The following is a 23,828-nucleotide window of genomic DNA, read 5'->3' as shown; positions in this document are numbered from 1 at the left end:
CATGCCTTCCATCCATCCTTTCATCCCTCCATCCATCATCCTCTCCCTCCATCCATGCTTCCAATGCTGCATCCATCCATCCATCCAGCCAGCCATCCAAATGCCTCCTCCTTCCCTCTATCCCAGGGAGGATGAAGGGGACGATGTTATACCAGCTAGAGGGAATTCAGTTAAACACCATCTAGCTTACATGCAAATCTCTCCAGGAAAAGGGAGAGGAGATAAGACCTTGTTAGCTTAATTAGCAGGCATCTGATACTGCAATTAACTCCTTGCACATGAAAGGGGAAAGCCTGGTGGGTGGTTTTACAGGTGCATTAGCCATACTCAAAGGAGAGTTCATAGTACCTGGAGTTGCAAAAGCCCTGGGTGAGATCAGAGTGTTAGTTAACCCAGAGGTATCCCAGACCCTACCCAAATTGGGGTCTCCAACAAGCTGGTCATGGAATGGGGCCCTGGCCAAGATTGGGGTGAATTCAGCTCCGTGAAAACTCTCTATGGGAAGGGTGGGGACAGACCACCAGTCAGTCAGACCTCCCTTCCTTTCTCTTGACATGCTCCCCACTCTGTCTATCCATCTATCCACAAAGACATCCTCAATCTATTCACTTCCACACACCCCTGCATCGATCCATCTGTCCTCAAGCATGCTCTCCATCCATCCCATACTCCTTCTACACATCCATTCAAAACCTCCCATCCATCCATCCCAACATCTCTTCACTCCATACTTCAACTCATCCATCCCAAGTCTCCTCCCATCCACTCTTCCATCCATCTCATCCCCTCCATCTATCCATCCATCCAACACCCCTTTCATGCATCTATCTATCCATCACTCCATCCATCACACCAACTTCTCCACCCACTTTTCCACTGATCCATCCCACACCTCCTCCATCCATCCACCCATCTGCCCAAGACCCCCCCACTATTTATCTATCTCAAGTCATTCACCATCTCAACCCCCTTCCCCACAAGCTCAACAGCAAAACTGAATCCAATCCCTTCTCAGCCTTTGTTTCTCTCACCACATCTCCACCATCTTCATATTCATGGCAACAAACACTTGACTTTCAAGATAGACAGCCCACAGGTTGACATTTCCTCTATGAGGCTCAGGATGTGCTTCTCCTGGGGTACTATGGAAGACCCTACTGGAAGCCACTGGATTCCTGGGATGTGAGGAGCCATCTTCACCATTTGTGTCCAGCCATCTCATCGGACATGATCCATGGGTATGATTTTCAAACCTGTACCTCTCTGCAGCAGATCCAGGAGTAAGGTGTAGCTCCAGGTATGAGAAGGACAAAGCAGCAGCTATGGGGTTCATATCAGCCTAACCAGTAGAGTTGGCCACCAATTGCCATGTACCATATTTTCTTGACTACAACACACCCCAGAATAAAACACAAACCTTGTTTTCAGAAAGGCTTTGGAGCACTGTGGGTATTTGGTCTGCTTTTGCCCAGCAAGAAGCAGAAACTGCTTGTGCCATATTTTGCACATATAATGCAAACTCTAATTTCCAGCTGTTTGGGGGGTGGGGGTTGGGAGGGAGTTGCAAGTTATTTATATGAGAAAATACAATAACCCAGAAGCATCCCCCTTGTTAATTCTACAGGTTCTGGCTGGGGTGATACCTCTTCCTCCCTACCTAGATCAGGCATTTGCTCTGGGAGATGTTCCTACCAGTTATACCTCTGGGGGACAGTACTTATTACCCAGACCTTGTTAGGGATACCAAATTGCTGGTGGTATGTAGACCAGTGTAACATTAACCCCCACATGCTGCCACTCTGAGTTTGACACTATAGCCACGAAAGAAGCCAATGTGCCCCTTACAGTGGGAATAAGGAGATGGCTCTGCCCTCTCCATGTGGAACTGGGACCTGAATCTGGCCTCCAGCCCTTTAAAAAAAGATGTAAAAAACCTGGAGATCACAGTCTTCCAGTCCATGAAAGGCAATTATAAAGAGAATGGAGATGGACTTTTCTTGGTGGTTGCAGGGGACAGGACTGGGAGCAATGACCTCAAACTGCAGCAGGGGAAATTGAGGTTGGAGTTGAGGAGGAACTTTCTGACTCTGAGGGGGGTCAAGCAGTGGAATGGGCTGCCCAGAGAGGTGGTGGAGTCTCCATCTGTGGAAATTTTCAAGAGCAAGTTGGATGGACATTTGGCTGGGATGGTTTGGAGAAGGGGAGAAGCATGCTACAAAAGCTCAGTCTATTCAGCTTGCCCACAAGAAGAGGACAAGCTGACTTGATGTTTTCTAGAGTTCTCAGATCTAGCAAAGAAAAGAGAAACAAGAGACAGGCAATGAGAGCTAGCACCAGACTGATGCTGGTAAGAAATAGCGCCCTTCATTATGGTGATTATCCTCTGGAACACATCCCTGAGGGATGTGTTGGACTCTCCATCTCTTCCCACCCAACATAGAAGCTACAGAAGAAGCCACATTGGCCAACACAAGATGCAGGGACCCCAAAGGTAATTTTCTGACCAGGCAGCTCCTCAGGCTTTTTACAACCTTAATCTCTCTCCAAAAATAATGAGTGTTGGTAGTTATAGGCTTTCAGACTCACTGAGGACCCCCCCACAAATCACGTTCAAGTACCTTTGCACTAGGGTGGCCGTTGTAAAAGCAAGGCCACCCCACCCCATGTTGATGAGCTGTGGAAGGTGATGGCTTCATCTGCCAACACTACAGTATAATTCAAAGCCGTCCTCTCCCTCTTTCTTCACGTGCCAGCTGGATGTTGAGACAACTGGATTAAAGCCACCAGGTTGACTCCACCAAGGGGTAATGACAAGCTGGAAGGATGATGAGCATCACCGCCTCTTAGCAATGATTAATTACAACTGCTGGGACCTCCTTGATGTGCAATGGATGGGGTGTGAGTTCAACACATTGAGGGCGAGGTAGGAGCTAATTCAGAGCTGGTGTGCCCAGTCTAGCATGAGAGGCCATGGGGATTGGTCATGTAGAACAGTGGTTGGTTGACATTTGCTAAGGCATTGACCTGAGTGGAGCAACATGCGGTGTCTGCCAGGGTTTGGATTCACTGGGTTGGGAGCTATTGGAGTTTCCTTGAAGGGGCAATTTCTGGTTGAGGAATCTGATCCCAGAGAAGCCAGTGCTGCTGGACACAAAGTGAGAAACTGTCCCCAGTGCCACCAATGAAGTGGCAGCCTGTTATACCAACTGGAGACTTGGACTTTGCCCCAAGGAAGCCAGGAAGATGAAGCCCCCCAAATCTGCTCTGATCTGGGACAGGGGTCCACCAATCCCTTCCAGTGGAAGTAGAGTTCATCTATCTAAATTCAGCATCCATGGGTAACCTCATGCTCATCTCTGTAGCCAACAGCACCCAAGGAAGCAGTGTAGCTGCTATCTAATGTGGTTGGCTTGGATTCTCCAGCCTGAACGATGCTGTATCAGGTGTCCTAACTGTTGCCCAGACACCTGGGAGAGAAACAAGTCCAGAGCAAGGTTCAAACTCCTGTTGCCTGAGCCATGGCTAAAGCCAGGAGATTTGCAAAAGAATTCAGATCATAGAATGTGGAGACAGAAAGACAGGAATTTGATCACAGTCCTCAACTCCCTCCAGGGTGGTTGCAAAGAGGATGGAGCTCAACTGTTCTCAGTGGTGGCAGATGACAGAACAAGGAGCAATGGGCACAAGTTGCATCAAGAGAAGATAAGGTTGTATATTAGGAAGAACTTTCTCACTAGGAGGGTGGTGAAGCACTGGAACAGATTTCCCAGAGAAGTGGTGGAGTTTCCATCCTTGGAGGTTTTGAAGACACAGCTAGACAAAGCTTTGGCTGGGATGATCTGGTTGGGGCTGGTCCTGTTTTGAGCAGCGGGTTGTACTAGATGTGGCCTCCTGAGGTCCCTTACAGTCCTATTTTCCCATGATCCCAAGAGAGAAAAGGGGATATAGAGTGGGTAGGGATAGAGCTCCCTATTGCAAGGACAGACCTATACCAGTCCTGGCCCCATTCAGTCCTGAAACATCAAGGTCTATTCCCCTGTGAGAAGCCAGGAACAAAACCAATGTTTTGCTTCTCATTGGAAAGTCATCTACCTATTTTATATGGCTTTAAAAATATATGACATGAAGTCACCCAATAGAAGCTAATAACTGTTGTCACCTCATCCTTGACATGGGTAATTACACCTTTCCAGAGCTTCTATACTTGCAAGAGCCAAGGTGTGGCAGCAACACATTGGGAGAGGGAGCTATTTCAATGAAAGGGTGCCAAGCCTAGGCATGTTCAGAGCAGAGGGCGTGGTGGGTGGATCCCATCCCCAGGCCAGACAAGCACATCTTGGTTAGGTAACTCTCATGTTTACATCTGGATACATTTGACCCTCAGGGCAAAACCATGGCTTTCCTTGGAGCAAGAACAGAGAAGGATAAACTTGCTGGCATCTCCCTAGAGGAGAAATAAAAAAAAAACAAAACTCCCATGTAGCAATGGCTAATTATGCCCACTGGGGTGTGACAGATGGCCACCATCTTGTCTTCATCATCCCAGATGGTAACTGTGATTGACAACAGCCATTTTGTCTCCTGCCCATGGAGGAGATGCAATCCTGGACACTTACAATGGAGACCTGAATGATAGTGGCCATCTACCTCAGATGCTGGCCACAGAGCTATGAATTCTTTGGTGACATCAACTGAGGCAGGTTTCTCTTCCATGCACGTCCCATGATGATGTTAAGTGACATAGGGGGAATCCAGGTCTTATGCCAGGGGGAGGACAGAGACATGCTCTTGACCTACATGGTAGTACCATGGTGACTCAGTCTCTCAGGGGTGGCTAGGAGGCAGCTGAGGCCAAGAGAAAAGGTGTCCGGCATAACCATAGCAGTAGAGCTAGAGGCTAGGTAATGATGGAGGAGCCTGAGGAGCCTGGTCATCAAGATCAGTGGTGAAGGGAGTTGGCAGTGAAGGATGGATGGAACTGAGCTAAAAGAATGGGAGGATGAGAAAGAAGCATCTTCCTTATACTCAAGAGGAAGGATCTGTCAGTAGATGGAGACAACCAGGCTGGCTAGGCCCTCAGGAGGTCACATCCAGTCCAACCCCCCACTCTCAGCCAGACCAAAAAAGGCTTCCTCCAACCTACATAACAACCCTTTTGCCCAATGACCAGGCCCAAGGTCCCAAACATTAGGACCACCCTGGTGACAAAGAGAATTGGCATTTGTGCTGTAGTTGCAAACAAAACCAACAGCCTCTTGGGTTGTGACAACAGGATCATCATTTGAAAATCAAAGGCAATGATCTCCCATTCCAGAAAGGCCTCACCTGGAAACTCTGTTCATTTCTGAGTGCCATGCTTCAAAGAAGGAAGTGGACAGTTTGGAAAGACCCCAATGGAGAGGAACCAAAATGATTTGCGGTCTCTGAAGCAAGATGGAGGAGGACAGGGTGAATGAACTGGGGTTATTTAGTCTGTAGAAGAGAAGACTGAGGAGGGGATTTGATCACAGTCTTCTAATCCCTGAAGGGCAATGCTGTGGAGATGGACCTTTCTCCAGGGCCACAGAGGACAGGGCTAGGACCAATGGCCTCACGCCGCATTAGGGGAAACTGAGGTGGGAGATAAGGAGGAACTTTATGACTCTGAAGGTGATCAAGCATTGGAACAGGCTTCCCAATGGAAAGGTGGTGGAATTTCCATCTCTGGAAATCTTCAACAGCAGGGCCCAGCAGGTTGGAAAGACCCTTGGCTGGGATGGTTTACTCAGGGCTGATCCTGCCTTGAGCAGGGGCTGAACTAGATGACTTCCTGAAGTCCCTTCCAACCCTACTTTCTGATGGTTATATAAAGGACTGCAAGGTAGATATATGCTGGCTGTGTCATGACAGGCTGAGAGCTATGGGACTTTTTAGCCTGGAAAAGCACAGGCTCAGGGGTGATCTGATGGCCACCTATAAGTTTATCAGAGGTGACCACCAGGATCTGGGGGAACATTTGTTCACCAGAGCGCCCCAAGGGATGATGAGGTCAAATGGTCATAAACTACAGCAAAACCGTTTCAAGCTGGACATAAGGAAGAATTTCCTTACTGTCCGAGCCCCCAAGGTCTGAAATAGCCTGCCATCAGAGGTGGTTCAAGCGCCTACATTGAACACCTTCAAGAGAAATTTGAATGTCTATCTTGCAGGGATCCTATGACCCCCAGCTGACTTCCAGCCCCTCGGGGCAGGGTGCTGGACTCAATGATCTTCCAAGGTCCCTTCCAGCCCTAATGTCTATGAAATCTATGAAATCACATGCAACAACTCACTATCCATGACTCCATACCTAGTTGGGATAAGTCAAGAGGACAAATCCAGCCAACACTGGGAGGAACACAAGTGTGACACTGATGGGGAACTAATGGACCCAGACACTCCTAGAAGGAGGACAGGCGTGCACAGACCTGGACAAAGAAACAACACAGGAAACCACGTTGTGCTTCTCTGCAATACCCACTCCCTGAGGTTGGAGGACTTTATTAGTTTGCCTTCATACAGAGCATGGTGGAGACAGCCTCCAAGAACTTTACCAGAGCCTAGATGGGCTCTCCCAGAGGGACCAGGAACAGGAAATTCACTCAAGTTGGGCCCTTCTAGGAATCAGCCTGCTTATCTCTGCTTCCTGGACTTAGAACCAGGCATGGAGGGGAGAGACAAATAACCAACAGGGTGACTCCTAGATGGGCATGAATAGGACACTCCCTCAAATGGAGCCCTTCTAGGTTGTTCCCATCCAATCTTCTCACTCCCAAGCCCCACATGATGATCCAGGTCATGGAAGGACCAGCTCCTTTCCCAAGATGGGACAGGACATCAGTTGTTTCTTATGGTGTCCCTAATCCACCTGATGAATTTGCAGACATTCACATAGATGCCGGGTCGCTTTGGGTCCCCACAGACTTCAGGCCCCCAGGAAACAATACCCTGGAGTTTTCCGTTACAGACCAGGGGGCCCCCAGAATCGCCCTGTGAAGACAAAGAAAGAGGAAGAAGTGCCAGGGACTGCAGACTGGGATGCTCAGAGCAACGGGACCTATACTCTGACTGGCAACACGATGACAAGACTCTGGAAAGACACCGAGGCCAACAGGGTTGAATTCCTTTCTGTTTTGGAGAAATATGAGGTATTTTTACTTAACAACCCCCCCCCCCCCACCACCACCCTTTTGTCAGAGTTCTTCAATGAAATGATGGGATCTTCACTCCAAACGGTGATATTTGACCTTAGAACGCACTCCATGGCACCTCCCAGAAGATGAACATCCTTCTTCATTGGCTCTCTGGGCTGCCACACTGGACTCACCTTGGTCTCATAAAATCATAGAGAAATAGGGTTGGAAGGGACCTCCAGAGGTCACCTAGTGACCGAGCCTAAGGGAGGACCATCTCTATCCAAACTATCCTATCTAAATCTGACCAATGTGTAAAACTATCGTCAACCGTGATGCAACACAAAACATCACACCTGAACCAGCCACAGGGGAAGCAGGAGTGTCCATGGCAGCCAGTGTCCTGCTTCAGTAAATGGTTGTTAATCTAGGTTCAAGAGATCCCAGGTAGAGGAATACAGAGGAAGGCAATCCCCTCCCCCCAGTCCATACCCTCAAAGTCCATGGATACAGGAAGCAGTGCATTAGGAGAGTCCTTGCCCCTGAGGCACCATGGGATATATAGACCCTATGAACATCTGAAAAATCCTACAGCTCCTGTGAGTCACTGCAGCAGCCAACCAAAATACATTGAGTTATGGGGGCATTTCTTTTCCTACTTCCTGAGATACTGAGTTAAAATTTGGACCAAAAGAAATCTCAGGAGGTTCAATAAGGACAAGTGCAAAGTCCTGCACTTTGAATGGAACAATCCCAGGCACCACTACAGGCTGGGGACCGACTGGCTGGGCAGCAGCTCTACAGAAAAGGACCTGGGGGCGACAGTGGACAATCAGCTGAATAGGAGCCAACTGTGTGACCATGTTGCTGTGAAGACTAATGGCATCCTGGGCTGCATTTGTAGAAACGTTGTCAGCATATCAAGGGAAGTGATTCTTCCCCTCTATTGAGCACTGATGAGGCCACATCTGGAGTACTGTGTTCAGTTTGGGACCACCCAGTACAGAAAGGATGTTGACACATTGGAGAGAGTCCAGCAGAGGGCAACAAAAATGGTAGGGCTGTGGGACATGACCTATGATAATGAGAAAAGACTGAGGGAACTGGGCTTATTTAGTCTAGAGAAGGGGAGACTTAGAGGGACTTAATGGCAGCCTTCAACTACCTGAAGGGGGGTTTGAAAGAAGACGGAGCTGGACTATTCTCAGCGGGGGCAGATGACAGAACAAGGAGGAATAGGCTCCAGTTGAAGCAAGGGAAATTGAGGTTGGGTATTAGGAAAAACCTCATGAGGAGGGTAGTAAAGCACTGGAACAGGCTACCCAGAGAGGTGGTGGGATCTCCATCCTTGGAGGTTTTGAAGCCCCAGCTAGACAAAGCCTTGGCTGGGATGATCTAGTTGGGGCTGGTCCTGCTTTGAGCAGGGGGTTGGACTAGATGTGACCTCCTGAGGTCCTCTCCAACCCTTGTTTTCTGTGATCCTGGGATTCCCCCATGCAACTTCTGATGTGATCTTAAGGTCCCTACCGATTTTCCCAAACAGGGAATTCGCAGAAGGCAACTTTCCCTTCCTGCTGCTTTGGAATTGCACAGGGAATGTCAGTAAGTATCTTCTCAGAGGCCTCAGACTTGCTATTATTTCCATCTGCCGCAAGATGGCCATTTTCACAACCAGCTCCATTCCAAGAGCGCTCCAGGGTCTCCCCTCTTATGCAAACCATTAATTAATATAACAGCTGAAGCTCTGTGCCAAGAAGCAGTGGAAAATCACTGGTGTTGGCTGGCTCAAATATCGCTCGCCTCATTCCCTGCTGCCTAGACTTTCTTCTCATGCCAAACAAAGAGCAATACTGCAGCAAAGAAACCATCTCCACTCCCCCCCCCCCCAAGCTAATCCTTCTTCTGCTCAAGGACAACCTCCGTGTCCAACCACTGATGCCCTTATAGAATCACAGAAAGTTAGGGTTGGAAGGGACCTAAAGAAGTCACATCTAGTCCTGCTTAAAGCAGGACCATCCCCAACTACATCATCCCAGCCAAGGCTTTGTCTAGCCAGGTCTTCAAAACCCAAGGATGGAGATCCCACCACCTCTGGGTAACCTGTTCCAGTGTTTTACTACCCTCCTCATGAGAAAGTTCTTCCTCGTGTCTAACCTAAACTTTCCTTGCTGCAATTTGAGACCATTGCTCCTTGTTCTGTCATCTGCCACCACTCTTGGCTTTAAAGCTGTGTTCCAAAATTACCTCTGATACAGATGGCTCTGAATAAGACAGGGAATGCATTTCCACCCCCCCCCCCCCAAGTATTATTCAGTTTCCTGTCCTCCCCAAAACAGGCATCATATTCAAAAGGGGGAGGAGGGAACTGGGAGAAGCAACAAAAGCACCAAAAGGCCAAATGAGGGGACCGAGGACATGTGGCCAATCAGTGACTGAGCTAAAAATAGAACCCAGGTGTCCTGAATCATCTTCTGAATGTCAGGAGCTTGACTTTGGTAGGCACCTGTGTTTTATTGTCTTGCATTGTGCCTTTGGGGGAAACTGAGGCATAGACACAGACCTAAGCCAGGGTGTCACACCCCACAGGGATGAGGTCAAGCTCCTATTGAGGTCTGAAGGAATCCCCAAAATGCCATAGTTCCTGCTCTAACCACTGGACCCATCTGCCTCAACTAACAAAGGAAAGTCCAGGTGTCTTGCTACCATCCTGTGTAAATCAGCCCAGTGCCTGTAGGTAGCAGCAGAGGACCTGTGCATTGCTCATCTCACTCCAATCCAGGGCATAGGCTGGGTGTCTTCCCAGCATCCTCTATGCATGGTTCCTGGGGCTATCAGGAAACCTTTGCTTCTCCCATAGTCTCCTGTTGCTACAAGCCTGCCCTCAGCTACTCAGAGATTCTCTTGGAATGATCCTGGCCATGAATTCCACCCAAAATTACAGTTAAAGACACGCATCACAGTAGAGTTAAGGAAGCAGCAGTAAGGATGCATCACAAGGACATTAGAACTGCCATGACTGGGTCAGACCCTAGGTCCATCTTGCCCAGTCTCCAGGGGCAGAGAGCAGAGGCTGGAAGGGACTGAGCTGGATCTGAGCTGGGTTTTTCCCCTGTTCCTCTCTCACTAGTAGCCTCCAGCACCAGAAGTCCAGGAAATGCTGATTCAGAGGCTGTGTCCCTCACTCCCACACTCCATGGCTCCTGATGCCTCTTTCCATCAAGAACTGGTCCAATCCCTTGTTGAATCAGCTTCCACCACATCTGGTGGCCACAAGTCCCACCCTTTCTTTCCAAGTTGGGTGAAAAAGGCCTTCCTGGTGTTGGTTTTAAACTCATGACCTACTCATTTCATGTTGTGACCCCTCATTCCTGTCTGCCAAGAGAGTCAATAAATATATCCCTGTTGACTTTCCACTTGTAAGTCATTCTCACGTCCACCCTTGAACATCCATTTCTAAACCGAACAGTAGGGGTGTGTGAAGCGGGCTCTATTCAATTGAGATTCGGATGCGGCCTGAATCAGAGACTAATTCACCGATTCACTGATTCGGATCACTGTCCCTGATTCGATTTGGCCAAATCTGAATCTGAAGTTTCGATGCTGATTTGGAGAATCAGTGATTCACACACAGACACAGTTTTAAATGTTTTTTCTGCATACATTGAGGTACCAGCATGGCTTCTGAATGCTGCAATGCTGGAGCACATGGAGCATCCCACAGGAGTGGGGGGTGGGGGGCCCTCCACGTGCTCAGCAGCAAACCCAGAAGTGGACCAGAAGTAATTCTGGTCCACTTCCAGGTCTGCTAGGGAGCGCGCAGTGGGGGCCACCCGCACCGCCCTGGCTCAGCAATTGGCTGAACCCCCCCCCCCCCCCCCAACTCAAGAGGTACCATTTGCCAAGCCGGGGAGGTCACGGGGAAGGGGCAGCATCCTCCCTGGCAGACCCAGAAGTGGACCAGATATGCTTCTGGTCCACTTCTGGGTCTGCTGCTGGGTGCACTGGAGAGCCCCCCACACTCTGTGGGACACTCCATGCACCCCAGCATCACAGCACTCACAAGCCGTCTGCTACCTAGAGGTATGTGGAAAAAACATTTAAAGCTGTATCTATGTCCAAATCGCCGAATCTTTCTGAATCTCTCCGAATTGATTCGGAGGGTTCCGATTCGATTCAGAGAGATTAAAGGGTCCTCTGATTTGATTCGGATTCAGAGATTTGGCCACTGACTCAGGCTGAATCTCTGCCAGATTGAATCAGGGACCGAAGCTTCACACAGCCCTACTAAATAGGCCTGGCCTCATTAGCCTCTTCCCCTAGGGAAGCCACTCCATAGTACTCATCATCTCTGTTGCCCATCTCTGGACCTTCTTGAGTTCTTCTAGATCAGGGGTGGGCCTGCGGGCCGAGCGCAACACACCAGGCCATTCTATCCACCCATGGGGCCCCTAAAAGATTTAGAAAATAAATATTCATCTGCCCCTGGCTGCCTGTCATGTGGCCCTCAGTGGCTTGCCAAAACTCAGTAAGTGGCCCTCTGCCTGAAATAATTGCCCTCCCTTTTCGAGATCCTTTTGGAGGTGCAGGGACCAGAACTGGGTGCAGTATTCAAGGTGTGGACGCACCATGATTTTATAAAAGAGTATCATGATTAGGGACTTACTTCAATCATGGCAAGACAAGGAGTTCTTCATGGCATGTAGAGCCAATTTAGTGGGCATTTCATAGCACCCCTGCCTCTCATCACTGATTGGTGGGGGGGGCCCTGGTGGCCCCATCCCTTATCATTGATTTTCCCAAAACACTCCCTTTCCTGACACCTTCCCTTAGTTTACATCACTAGCTTGGCCTCTCAGGAGCTCTCACTCAGATCACATTCTCTATGGCTGCAGTGATAGGCAATTACTTTGTATTCTGAGTTTTTGGGGGGTCGATTCCATGGGAAATCACATCCAGTGCCATTTTTCATGGAGATTGCCCGTTTCCTCAAAGATCACAAAACGGCAGCTTAAATAGATCCCTAATCATGATACTTTCTATTGTGTTCACAGTTCCTTTCTTAATAATCCCTAGTGTTTTGTCTGCCTTTTTGACAGCAACTTCACGCAGAGCTGATGTTTTTAGCTGATCATTGACTCCCAGGTCTTTTCCCTGCGTGGTAACAGCTAATGTAGAGCCCATCCTAGTGTAGATCTACTTTGGGTTATTTTTGCCCATATGCATCACTTGACACCTATCTCTATCTGCCATTAAGTTGTCCAATTGCTCAATCATGCCAGATCCTTCTCTGGTTCCTCACAACTCACCTTGATCTCACCCCCAGAGAAGGACTGCCTGGAATCTCTATGGACAGGCTCTCTATGATATGGGAAGTCAGGCTAGCTGGGAAGACAGGTGCCTCCAGTCTCCTATGTCTCCAGAAGAACCTCCAGGAATCACTCAAGCTAACACAAAGGGTATCCCATGTCTTTCCCCCATCCTATCCCCTTTTCCATCAGCCCCCACTCCAACATAGCTTGGCCCTTCAAGCCCTCAGGGATTAGTGCCAAGCCACCCAACTTACATAGCAGGAGTCTTCTCGGCCTCCATAATGGCCAGCACACACCATGTTGTTCGTGACAAGGCCAGTGGAGACACTCTCACAGTATGCCTGGTCCACAATGTTGACACCAACGCAGTGGAGGACGCTGGGGTACATGGCTGCAAAAGAATAACGCAAAGGATGTTCTGTTCAAAGGCTAGATGCAGGATGGGGGTGAAATTGCCAAGGCCCCAGAGGCAGACTATATACTGTACTACACTATACTGCAATGGTATATGTAATCCTATCCTATACTGCTAGTTATAAATGAATTTCTCTCTCACCTACAATGTGAGCCAGAAGTTCTTTTTCATACAACATGTAATTAAAGCATGGAACTCATTGCCACAAGATGTTGTGGAAGCTGAGACTTGCAGTTCTGATTAAAAGGCTGTACCCCTCACTCCCATGTTCAATAGCTCCTGATGCCCCTTTCCTCCAAGAAATGGTCCAGTCCCCTTTCAAGCAGGAGAGGAACAGTGGAAAAAAAAACCAACCCATGGCTGCAGCCTGTTCACTCTCCCTTTCAACATTTGCTCCGTTGCACTGAGCAAGACAGACCTGGGGTCTAACCCAGTAAACGGCAGCTCTGATGTTCCCAAAAAACAGCTACTGGGAACTATAGTTCATATTATATGCAATAAATATGGTAAGAGCCATTTCTGCCACACTACTGAACAAAAGTGAAGCTAAATATTAACAACAAAGAGAATATACACATTGAAAAGCTGATTTTTCTTCCTGCTTACCGAAAAGCACATTAATCTCTATCTATCTATCTCTATGTATCTTTATAGATATGTCTGTCTGTCTGTCTATCCATCCATCTTCATAGATAGACAGATAGATCATTTCAAACTGAACCAGCAAATTTAAATAAAAAAAAGGAAGTTCATTTCACATCTAACAATGTTGTCTAATTAGAATAAAAATCCATTCCCACCCCACCCTGCAAAAAAAAAAAAACCCTTTTCAGGCTGTGTTTTTGGAGGCAATTGTCACTCAAAATAATCCATTTGAAATGTAAAAATTGAAAATTGAGTTTGAATGGTTGGGTTTTTTGTCACTAGTGTTTTATTTGTTTGGAGGGGGAGTTAAAAATAATTTGACCAATTCAACAGAAATTGGTGAAATTTTTAAGAGACTTTTTTTAATAAATAAAAAATAAATAAAAATTGGGGGGCAGTGTTTTGGTGGAAAAAGCTCCAGTCTCAAAAATGGAGAAATTTGAGATGTTTTGAATTCTGTGGATGGATTTTCTTTTGTTTCTTATGTATTGACCCAACCAACATCACTGGATACTAGGAAAGGTCTGGCCATGGGTGGATCTCTCTAGATATGCCTGATCCATAGACTTACCAACTAACAGAGTGGTTTTCAACCTTTTTTTCATTTGTGGGCTCCTAAAATTTAGAAGGGAGGTGCAGACCCCTTTTAATAGTAAGTGTGAGTATTCTCCTACTTTTGATTGATCACAGTCATCTTTTGTGGACCCCTTAGATATAGTCTGTGGACGTCCAGGGGTCCACAGACCACAGGTTGAAAACCACTGCTCTAACATGCCTACTATGGCCAAAAATGGAGACAGGCTGATGATGATGGTAAGCCTAAGCCCACCAGGATCTCCAAAACCCCTTCCATAGCTGGAGGGAGTCCAAGAAATAGACAGTACCCATTTCCATTGGATAAATCATAAGAAAACAGGAAGGAAAGGGAAGGTTATGGCTTAATAACCAGAGATCAAGAGAAGGGAAGGAGCAGACAGCTCTGAACAGTGCCTGCTGCCTCTTAAAGGCATCTAAGGAGCTTATGGATCCCCACATTGACACTCTACCAAAAGACATGCCCAGACCAGTGAAAGGAAGATAAACCCAGATTCCTGGGTTCCTTCCAGCCAGCTCGATGGACAACTTGACCAGAGTTGGAAGGAAGTTGGCCAGAAGGTCTTTGTGGGGCTACAGATATGGATACAGGGCCAGATGGACCATTGGTTGGCCATAATATGGTGCTTCGAGCTGATTCTAAACCTTTCACTGTAAGGATGGTCCCTCTACCCAGCCAAACCTGAACCTCACCTCCAGGGCTGATGGTTGTGCCCCACCCTGACACTTCACACTCTGTGTTTGTAACAGGGCAGCTGGTGGTGAGTTCCAGGGTCTGTACATTCTTGTTCAAGCAAGCTGGATTGAGCAATTTGATCAGCATGAGGTCATTGTCCTTGGTCCTGGGGTTGTAGCTCGGGTGGTAAATCACTTTGCTGGACAATTTCAGCTGCTCTGTCCAGTCCAGGCGTCTAATGTTGTATTCCCCAAGGCGCACGCTGAGTAGGCTATGGTGAAACATGTGTTACATGAGGGCTAGATCTTAACTTGCATTGGAAGGGGGGGGTGCCTGGGGGATGTCCTCCACCATGGCCAATGCAGGAGATTGGACTGGATAACCCACAATGCCCCTGGTGGAGCTTCACAGCCATCAATCTCTTACAGGGTAGAGTTAAGGGGATCTACAAAAGGGCTCACTGCAGGAATGGGGCAGAGTTAAAGACATGCAAGGTAGCAGGGGATGTTGATGAGGGCAGAGTTAAGAGTACTCACAGCACTCCAGCTCAGTCATCAGTGTTGTAGGGAGCCCGGGCTACACACACGCATGGACACACACGCACATGGATGCACACACACGCACAAACCCCTACCCTGGCTTGTAGCAGTGGGCTGCACTTAGCACCCAACTCTTGTCAATCAGGACACCCCCGCAGTGAAGTTGCCCCCCTCTGAAGAGGCCAACTTGCCAGGGCCGTCTGCAGGGGTAGCCTCCGATGATCCGCTCGCTCTCCCCATTAACTGCAACATGGAAAAGCAACCAGGTCAGGATGGCATTGGGTACTTCAGAGCTGGCACTGCCCAGTTCATACCAGTGGAGGACTGGGCCCCATCTCTGCCCCACCCCCCAACAGAATTAGTCAATCCTCTCTTTGCCATCCAGTCTGCCCCATCAAAATCTCCTGGGCAACAGGGCCCAATATCAGGCCTCCCTCTTCCCTTCCCCAAACTCTCTAGATTTGACTTCCTGTCCTACAGCCCACCACTTCCTCTCTCAACTACCCATAGTTGGAGCAAAGCATGATTGGGAGAGATGAGCTGCAGTCAGGATGATTCCTAGAGGGGCTCTGCTGGAAGGACCAGGAACTGGGAGCTCCCTCTAGTGGGCCCCTTCTAAGAATCAGCCTGTTCATTGGGTCCCATTTCATAACATGTATGTGAACAACACATAATGTGTACAAGCGCCCACAACTGAGTCTTAGAAGGGCCCCATTAGAAGGACAGAAACAGGAAGTTCTCTGAAGTGGGCCCTTCTAGGAATCAGCCTGTTCATCTCTATGGCCCAAAGGGTGAACCAGGCCTGGAGGAGAGAGACAAGAAGAAGGCAGTCTGAGTCCTAGTGGGGCTCTACTGGGGGGACCAGGAACAGGATGTCCCACCAACCAGCCCTTCTAGGAATGTGTGTACCCTCAATTTGTCTCTCCTTCTGTGCCCCATGCCAACACGATAGTGTAGACACCGAAAATCTGACTCAGAACTGTAGGGAGGTGTCTCCAAGCACAACCTGAACCCCCCCTCACCTGTGGGCAGATACCTATGGCCTCTCATTCAAGGAACCAAAGAGGGTTCATGCCTTTCAAACACTGCCGGAGAAGGAAGTGTTGAAGCTATTCATCTTTTTAGATAATAGCCAGCTTGTTAGAGAACTCACCCAGAAATTAGGAGAAACAGGTTCAATAACGTCCAGAGCCCAAGAGAGTTCAAGCTCTCAGGGAATGGACCTGTCCATGCCAGGAATACCAGGTTGCATTCCTAACAGCCCCTCGGCAAGCTACCATAGAGAGACTGGGGTCACACCAGCTATCAGGCAGAGTCTGGGTCTTCTGGCCAAGGATGAAGTAGTATCATGGTCAGGGAGGAAGGTAGATCAGAGCCGGGAGGCCCAAACCGGGCGGGAATAGGTTGTATGTGCGTACACATAAGACAAGTCCCACAGGAAGTGAGAGGGGTTTTATATCCCTCCTATTAGGGGCTTATGGTACCTATAGGTCCCCTCTGATCACCTGACCCATGGTTAATATGGGAGGGACCAGACTAGTCTGGGATTGGCATCTGACCAGCTATGTGGTGGTACCAAGGACCAACATCTGCTGGCCCAGCTGCCCAGGGTTCTAATCTCTATGGTCCTAATAGCCCGGAGAGTGGAAGGAAGGGAATGCTGGCTGTGTGGCCTAGTGGTGAGAGGGCATACCTGTTCTGGAAGAGTTTGGTGAGCCAGTTCTTGCTTCCCAAGTAATTTCTGTTAATTACCATAAGAAAGAGTCATTAGACAAAACAGAAGCCTAGCACCTCTTAAGGACATTGCCACCCACACAGCAGAAGGCAGACTATTTTTGACCCATAGATGCATTAGCTCATTCCCATGGACTCACCTGCAGATACCAGAGGCAGCACCAGTAGGACCAGTAGCCACAGGCTTGTGAGAGCGAAGGGCTGAACTGGGGGTATCTTCCTCTGTAACATGGCTATGCGGGGGGGGGGCACAGGAAGAGGACGGTTAATGGGGAAAAGGCTGGAGAACCCATAGCAGACTTCACCCACCAAGCCATACACAGCTAATCCTGCATTCTGATTGGTCTATAGCAGGGGTGGGCAATTATTTGGGCTGGAGGGACACTTAACAAGGCTAGTGAGCTGTTGCAGGCCAGGGTGGGTGGGAAGGGATGGTGATCCAGCATGGTGCTGTGTGGGGGTTGGGAATTGATCCTATTTGACCCCAGCCCACCTGACCTACACCCACTGCCAGGGCTGGCAGGTGAGTGGGTTGTCCATGGAGACTGGCTGGGAAACCCTGCAGGCAGAGTGTGCTCAGCCAGGTGGATGGGAAGGGGCTGTGGGTGGGGAGCAGTGCTGTGGAGCAGGACAGGTGGGCAGCGCCAGGACTGAGAACACGGGATGGTGACATTGCAGGTCTGGGGCCCAGGGCAGAGCCATGATCCAATCCCTCCACATCCCTGCAATGGGCATCGGTTCTGTGGGTAGGAGCATGTGGGGAGCAGATTGCAGCTCTGCCCTCAGTCCCAGCCTCACGCTATCACTGCCCTAGCCCTGGCCCTGCCCACCTGTCTTGTTCACAGATGCTGCTCCCTGCCCACGCATGGCCCCATCCCATCCCATCCCATCCACCTGACCAAGTACACGCTGCCCAAAGGGGTCCCAGGCCAGTCTCCATGGAGACCCCGCTTGCCTAACCCATCTCGGGTGCCTGGGCAGCATCTGCTCCTGGGTGGCAGGGGCTGCCAGAAAGCTGAGCCCGGCCACCTCCCATGCCCAGTGGCCCCACTGCCTGGCCCCACAGACTACAGTTCCCAGTATGCCCAAGAGCTGTGCACAGAGACAGAACAGGCTGTGCCAGGTGGCACCTCCATGCCCAGGGGTGGTGGGACTGGATGCATACACCAGATCCTGGGCTGTGGGCCATATTTGCCCACCCCTGGTCTATATCAACCCACACTGATGACATATGAGGGAAACAGGTGAGTGATGCCATAACAGGGTCTTATCCATGGCTCTCTACTTTTATCTGTCCCACCAAGAGCTGGTGGGGGGCTAATAGTTGCTTAGTCAGTGGTGGGACTGGGAGAAGATGGGGCTGGGACAAGGGGCCCCAAGGGAACCTGGAGGGGCTTTAAGAGGGTCAGAAGGATGCAGTGCCAAGGGAAGGTGACTGGCTTCCCAGTAGCCAAACCAGGCCAGATTCCCATGGATTTAGCTCAGGGTGAGAAATGGGGCAGGGTCAGAGGGATCAGGATATAGCCCCCCTGACAACTGATTGAGGAGGCTAAAACGATGAGCTACATGGGAGCCAGTGAGATTGCTCCTAATTTGTATGGGAGAATTTGTAAGAGAATCAGTCCTATGGGGAAGGGGCTCATACATCCTCTTCATAGATTCATAGATTCATAGATGTTAGGGTTGGAAGGGACCTCAAAAGATCATCGAGTCCGACCCCCTGCATAGGTAGGAAATAGTGCTGGGTCTAGATGACCCCAGCTAGATGTCTATCTAACCTCCTCTTGAAGACCCCCAGGGTAGGGGAGAGCACCACCTCCCTTGGGAGCCCGTTCCAGACCTTGGCCACTCGAACTGTGAAGAAGTTCTTCCTAATGTCCAATCTAAATCTGCTCTCTGCTAGCTTGTGGCCATTGTTTCTTGTAACCCCCGGGGGCGCCTTGGTGAATAAATCCTCACCAATTCCCTTCTGTGCTCCCGTGATGAACTTATAGGCAGCCACAAGGTCGCCTCTCAACCTTCTCTTGCGGAGGCTGAAAAGGTCCAGTTTCTCTAGTCTCTCCTCGTAGGGCTTGGTCTGCAAGCCCTTAACCATACGAGTAGCCCTTCTCTGGACTCTCTCCAGGTTATCCATATCCCTCTTGAAGTGTGGCGCCCAGAATTAAACGCAGTACTCCAACTGCGGTCTGACCAGCGCCCGATAGAGGGGAAGTATCACCTCCTTGGACCTATTTGTCATGCAACGATAAAGTGCCATTAGCTTTTCTGATGGCTTCGTCACACTGCCGACTCATGTTCATCTTGGAGTCCACTAGGACTCCAAGATCCCTTTCCACCTCTGTGCCACCCAGCAGGTCATTTCCAAGGCGGGAGGTATGCTGGACATTTTTCCTCCCTAGGTGCAGCACTTTGCATTTCTCCTTGTTGAACTGCATTCTGTTGTTTTCTGCCCACTTGTCCAACCTGTCCAGGTCTGCCTGCAGCTGTTCCCTGCCCTCCGGCGTGTCCACTTCTCCCCATAGCTTTGTGTCATCCGCAAACTTGGACAGAGTACATTTCACTCCCTCGTCCAAGTTGCTGATGAAGACATCATCAGCGACTCTTCCTTTACCCCACTTTGGGCCAGAGCCCCACAGACCCCAAAAGGAGTTGCACCTGATTGATGCTGAGCGCTCCATCACTGCTGATTGGATAGCAGGCTCCAAGGGGGAGAAATGATCTACCATTTTTATCCCATACAACCAAGGTCCAAATTACGGGGGAGCTCGGAGGGAGAGGGGGGCTAAGCCCCACCATAAGAGATGAGAACCAGTGTGAGCTGCTCAGAGCCCCTTCCCCCCTCCCCTGCAACAGCCTGGAGCCCATGTGCCACTGTGCACAGCCCCTGGCTCATTCCACGCTTTTCTAATCAGCTCAGGCTGTGGAAGCAGCTCCTTCCAGCTGCCACCACCACTGGCCTCAGCCCCGCAGTACTGGCAAGGACCCATGCACACAGCCCTGACCCTAGCCTATTTTTTTTGCAGACCCCCCCTCTTGAGTCTTTAATGTGAAACCTGCATACACCATGGGCCTTTCCCCTTCCCCCACCCTCCCACCCCCCCAAAAATAGGTGCTGGTAATTACAGCATATATTATACACCCAGAAATATAGTAAGAGCAGTTTCTACCACTTAAAGCAAAAGTCAAGGCTTCAGTGATCCACAGATCTAGGTCCCACCTAAAGTACCATAATTCCTCACATGCCACACACCCAATAATATAACAAGCAGGCTCTTTCCCTGCTGCTACTCGGTTACTAACTACAAAGAGAAATCTTTCCCAACCTGCTTCATTCTGCCTTTCAAAAACAAGGTATGTATTATATTCCAGGGGGCTGCTGTCAGGGAAGCCAGATCCTGATTCTCACCCTGGGATAAATCCATGGCACCCCGTTAATATACATACCAGAGAGGGTATAATCCAGCCTAGTTTGTGTTGTATACAAGAAGATACAGTAATTGATTTTAGCAGGACAACCAAGCCATGGACGGGCCACCCCTGCCATGCACAAGCCACCAGGATGGATCAAAGTCCTCCCCCTCCAACTTACCTGTTGCTCTGGGGTCAGGAGATGCGTGGAAGGACAGAAACGTAGAAGAGATGACTCCAGTGGCTTCCCAGCTGAAATGTCTCTGGTGGCTCCTCAGTGGAGATGTCTGGGCCGTGCCCCAGCTTAGCTTTCAAGACCTGCTGAGCGGGAACTCCCAGAAGTCACACCCACAACCAGAAGATACGATACCGAGTCCCTCCACCCTACAGCAAGGCTGGATCTTCAGTCCCCTCCCTCCAGCCTATCACACAACTATCTCCCAAGCCCTGAGGTGGCAGGAAGCATGAATGGGTGACAGCTCACCTCCACCTTTGCCTCTCCCAAGAAGGAAGTATGAACAGCTCATTCATGTCCATTTTGCATGTCCTTCCCAGTCCTCAGCTGGGGTTGATAGACCCTAAGTAGAAATTTTCCCTGAGGAATTTTTCAACCCAATAACCAGAGGAGCCTTGGAGGAGAGAACATCAGACGGGTCATACCAATGGTCCAGCCAGCCCCACAAAACCCTGGCATCTTTGCATCAACCTCTTCCTGGCTCCTAGCCAAATTGTCCATCATCCAGACCAGAAAGGAGGCCAGGGAGGAGCCCAGGATTCAGGGCTATCTTCCTCTTCCTTGTGTGGGCAGGTCTCTGAGCAGAGTATCACTGGGAAGGTTCCACAAGCTCCCTAGATGCCTTCAAGGGGAAGGAGTCACTGTCTGGAGCTCTCTGCTCTGTCACCTGGGGATGACCTTATCAGTGACCTAACAATCGAAGGGAAGCTGGGTGACAGTGACCATGAGTTGATCACCTTCGTCATCCGCCGTAAAGCTGGCAAGTCAGTCAGTAATATAGAAGTCCTCAACTTCAGGAAAGCTGACTTTGACAAGCTAAGGAGGCTTGTCAGTGGGGCCCTAGAGGGCCACAACCCAAAGGAGAGGGGAATTCAGGAGGAGTGGTTGCTTCTCATGGGAGCAATCCTGGATGTGCAAGCAAAGTCCATTCCATCTTGGAGGAAAGGGAGCAAAAGGGCACAGTAGCCCCCTTAGCTCCAGGGGACTGGTGGACCTCCTGCATCTTAAAAGGAAGACCAACAAAGGATGGAGGACTAGAACCACCTCTGAGGAGAAATTCTCTGCTCTGGTCTGGACCTGCAGAGAGCAAACTCAGAAAGCCAAGGCTGTGACAGAACTCCAGCTAGCTACAAATATCAAGGACAATAAAAAGTCTTTTTTTAGACAGGTGGGGAGCCAGAGTAAAAGCAAGGGCAACATTGGACCCCTGCTAAACCAGATGGGACAAGTGACAACCAGTGCCCAAGAAAAAGCGAACTTGCTAAATGGGTACTTTGCATCAGTGTTTCTCCAGTCCCATGGGATGGCCCTGCCCACTGTGGGTCAGGGAGGCCTGGGTGAGGGAGATTCCTTGCCCTCCATTGAAGCTGACCTCATGAAGGAACACCTTGACAGGCTGGATACCTTCAAGTCAGCCGGCGCTGATGGGTTACACCCCAGGGTACTCAAGGAGCTGGCGAGCATCATAGCCCAGCCCCTGGCACAGATCTCTGAGGGCTCTTGGTGCTCTGGTGAAGTGCCCGAAGATTGGAAGAAGGGCAATGTGGTGTCTGTCTTCAAGAAAGGGAGGAAAATGGATCCACCAAACTACAGGCTCATCAGCCTGACCTCTATCCCGGGGAAGGTCCTAGAAAAGATTATCAAAGAGATCATTCTTAACAGACTAGCTGAAGGCAATATCCTGAGGGATACCCAGCATAGGTTTGTTGCCGGTAGGTCTTGCTTGACCAATCTCATTTCCTTTTATGACCAGGTGACCTATCACCTGGAAGAGGGGGAAGAAATTGAGGTTGTATATCTTGACTTTAAGAAAGCCTTCGATCTGGTATCCCACAATCACCTCTTGGCTAAACTGGCTAACTGCAGCCTTGACCTCACCACAATATGCTGGCTGGGGAATTGGCTCCATGGCAGGACCCAGAGGGTGGTGGTTGATGGGAGCCAATTGTCTTGGTGCGCGGTCACCAGTGGGGTCCCTCAGGGCTCTGTCCTTGGGCCTATACTATTTAACATCTTCATCATTGATGTGAACATTGGTGTTAGAAGTGGACTGGCCAAGTTTGCCGATGACACCAAACTCTGGGGTAAAGCATCCACACCCGAGGACAGGAGAGTGATCCAGGCAGATCTTGACTGGCTCAGAAAATGGGCAGACAAGAATCTGATGGTGTTTAACACTGAAAAACGCAAGGTTCTCCACCTTGGGAGGAAAAACCTGCAGCATGCTTATAGGCTTGGCAGTGCTATGCTGGTTAGCACTACAGATGAAAGGGACTTGGGGGTCCTAGACTCATAGATTCATAGATGTTAGGGTCGGAAGGGACCTCAATAGATCAGCGAGTCTGACCCCCTGCATAAGCAGGAAAGAGTTCTGGGTTCAGATGACCCCAGCCAGATGTCTATCTAACCTCCTCTTGGGAGCCCATTCCAGATTTTGGCTACGCTAACTATGAAGAAGTTCTTCCTCACGTTCAATCTAAATCTGCTCTCTGCTAGCTTATGGCCATTATTTCTTGTGACTCCCGGGGGTGCCTTGGTGAGTAGAGCCTCACCAACTCCCTTCTGTGCCCCCGTGATGAACTTATAGGCAGCCACGAGGTCGCCTCTCAACCTTCTCTTGCGGAGGGTGAAGAGGTCCAGGTTCTCTAGTCTCTCTTCGTAGGGCTTAGACTGCAAGCCCTTAACCGTATGAGTGGCCCTTCTCTGGACCCTCTCCAGGTTATCCACATCCCTCTTGAAGTGCGCGCAGTACTCCAACTGCGGTCTGACCAGCGCCCGATAGAGGGGAAGTATCACCTCCTTGGATCTGTTTGTCATGCATCAGCTGATGCACGATAAAGTGCCATTAGCTTTTCTGATGGCTTTGTCACGCTGCCGACTCATGTTCATCTTGAAGTCCACTAGGACTCCGAGATCCCTTTCCGCTTCCTTGCCACCCAGCAGGTCATTTCCTAGGCAGTAGGTATGCTGGACATTTTTCCTCCCTAGGTGCAGCACTTTGCATTTCTCCGTGTTGAATTGCATTCTGTTGTTTATTACCCATTTGTCCAACCTGTCCAGGTCTGCTTGTAGTTGTTTCCTGCCCTCCGGCGTGTCCACATCTCCCCACAGCTTTGTGTCAT

At 49.6% G+C, this 23,828-nt stretch overlaps 1 protein-coding gene across 1 annotated transcript; it reads right to left on the bottom strand.

The window, feature by feature from the left end:
• Nucleotides 1-6,476: 6,476 nt before the first annotated feature.
• LOC106739657 (trypsin-like) lies at nucleotides 6,477-20,782 on the bottom strand. Its single transcript, XM_014604044.3, has 7 exons — nucleotides 20,653-20,782; nucleotides 17,204-17,296; nucleotides 17,023-17,070; nucleotides 15,425-15,572; nucleotides 14,808-15,061; nucleotides 12,715-12,851; nucleotides 6,477-7,008 (listed from the first exon to the last, which is right to left on the bottom strand). The coding sequence occupies exons 2-7, from the start codon at nucleotides 17,292-17,294 to the stop codon at nucleotides 6,856-6,858; spliced, it is 831 nt and encodes a 276-aa protein (XP_014459530.1). The 5' UTR covers nucleotides 17,295-17,296; nucleotides 20,653-20,782; the 3' UTR covers nucleotides 6,477-6,855.
• Between the last annotated feature and the right edge of the window lie 3,046 nt (nucleotides 20,783-23,828).

Source organism: Alligator mississippiensis, chromosome 15 (genome assembly GCF_030867095.1).
Source record: "Alligator mississippiensis isolate rAllMis1 chromosome 15, rAllMis1, whole genome shotgun sequence".
NCBI classification, from domain to species: Eukaryota; Metazoa; Chordata; order Crocodylia; family Alligatoridae; genus Alligator; species Alligator mississippiensis.
This window is presented reverse-complemented; position numbering and strand designations above follow the sequence as displayed.

Bases quoted from the DNA above. Each gene is read 5' to 3' on its own strand.
- LOC106739657 (XM_014604044.3), bottom strand. From the start codon at position 17,294: ATGTTACAGAGGAAGATACCCCCAGTTCAGCCCTTCGCTCTCACAAGC. The intron at 17,071-17,203 runs GTGAGTCCATGG...GGTAATTAACAG, and splicing joins GCTGCCTCTGGTATCTGCAG to AAATTACTTGGGAAGCAAGA. The intron at 15,573-17,022 runs GTATGCCCTCTC...TCCATGTTGCAG, and splicing joins ACCAAACTCTTCCAGAACAG to TTAATGGGGAGAGCGAGCGG.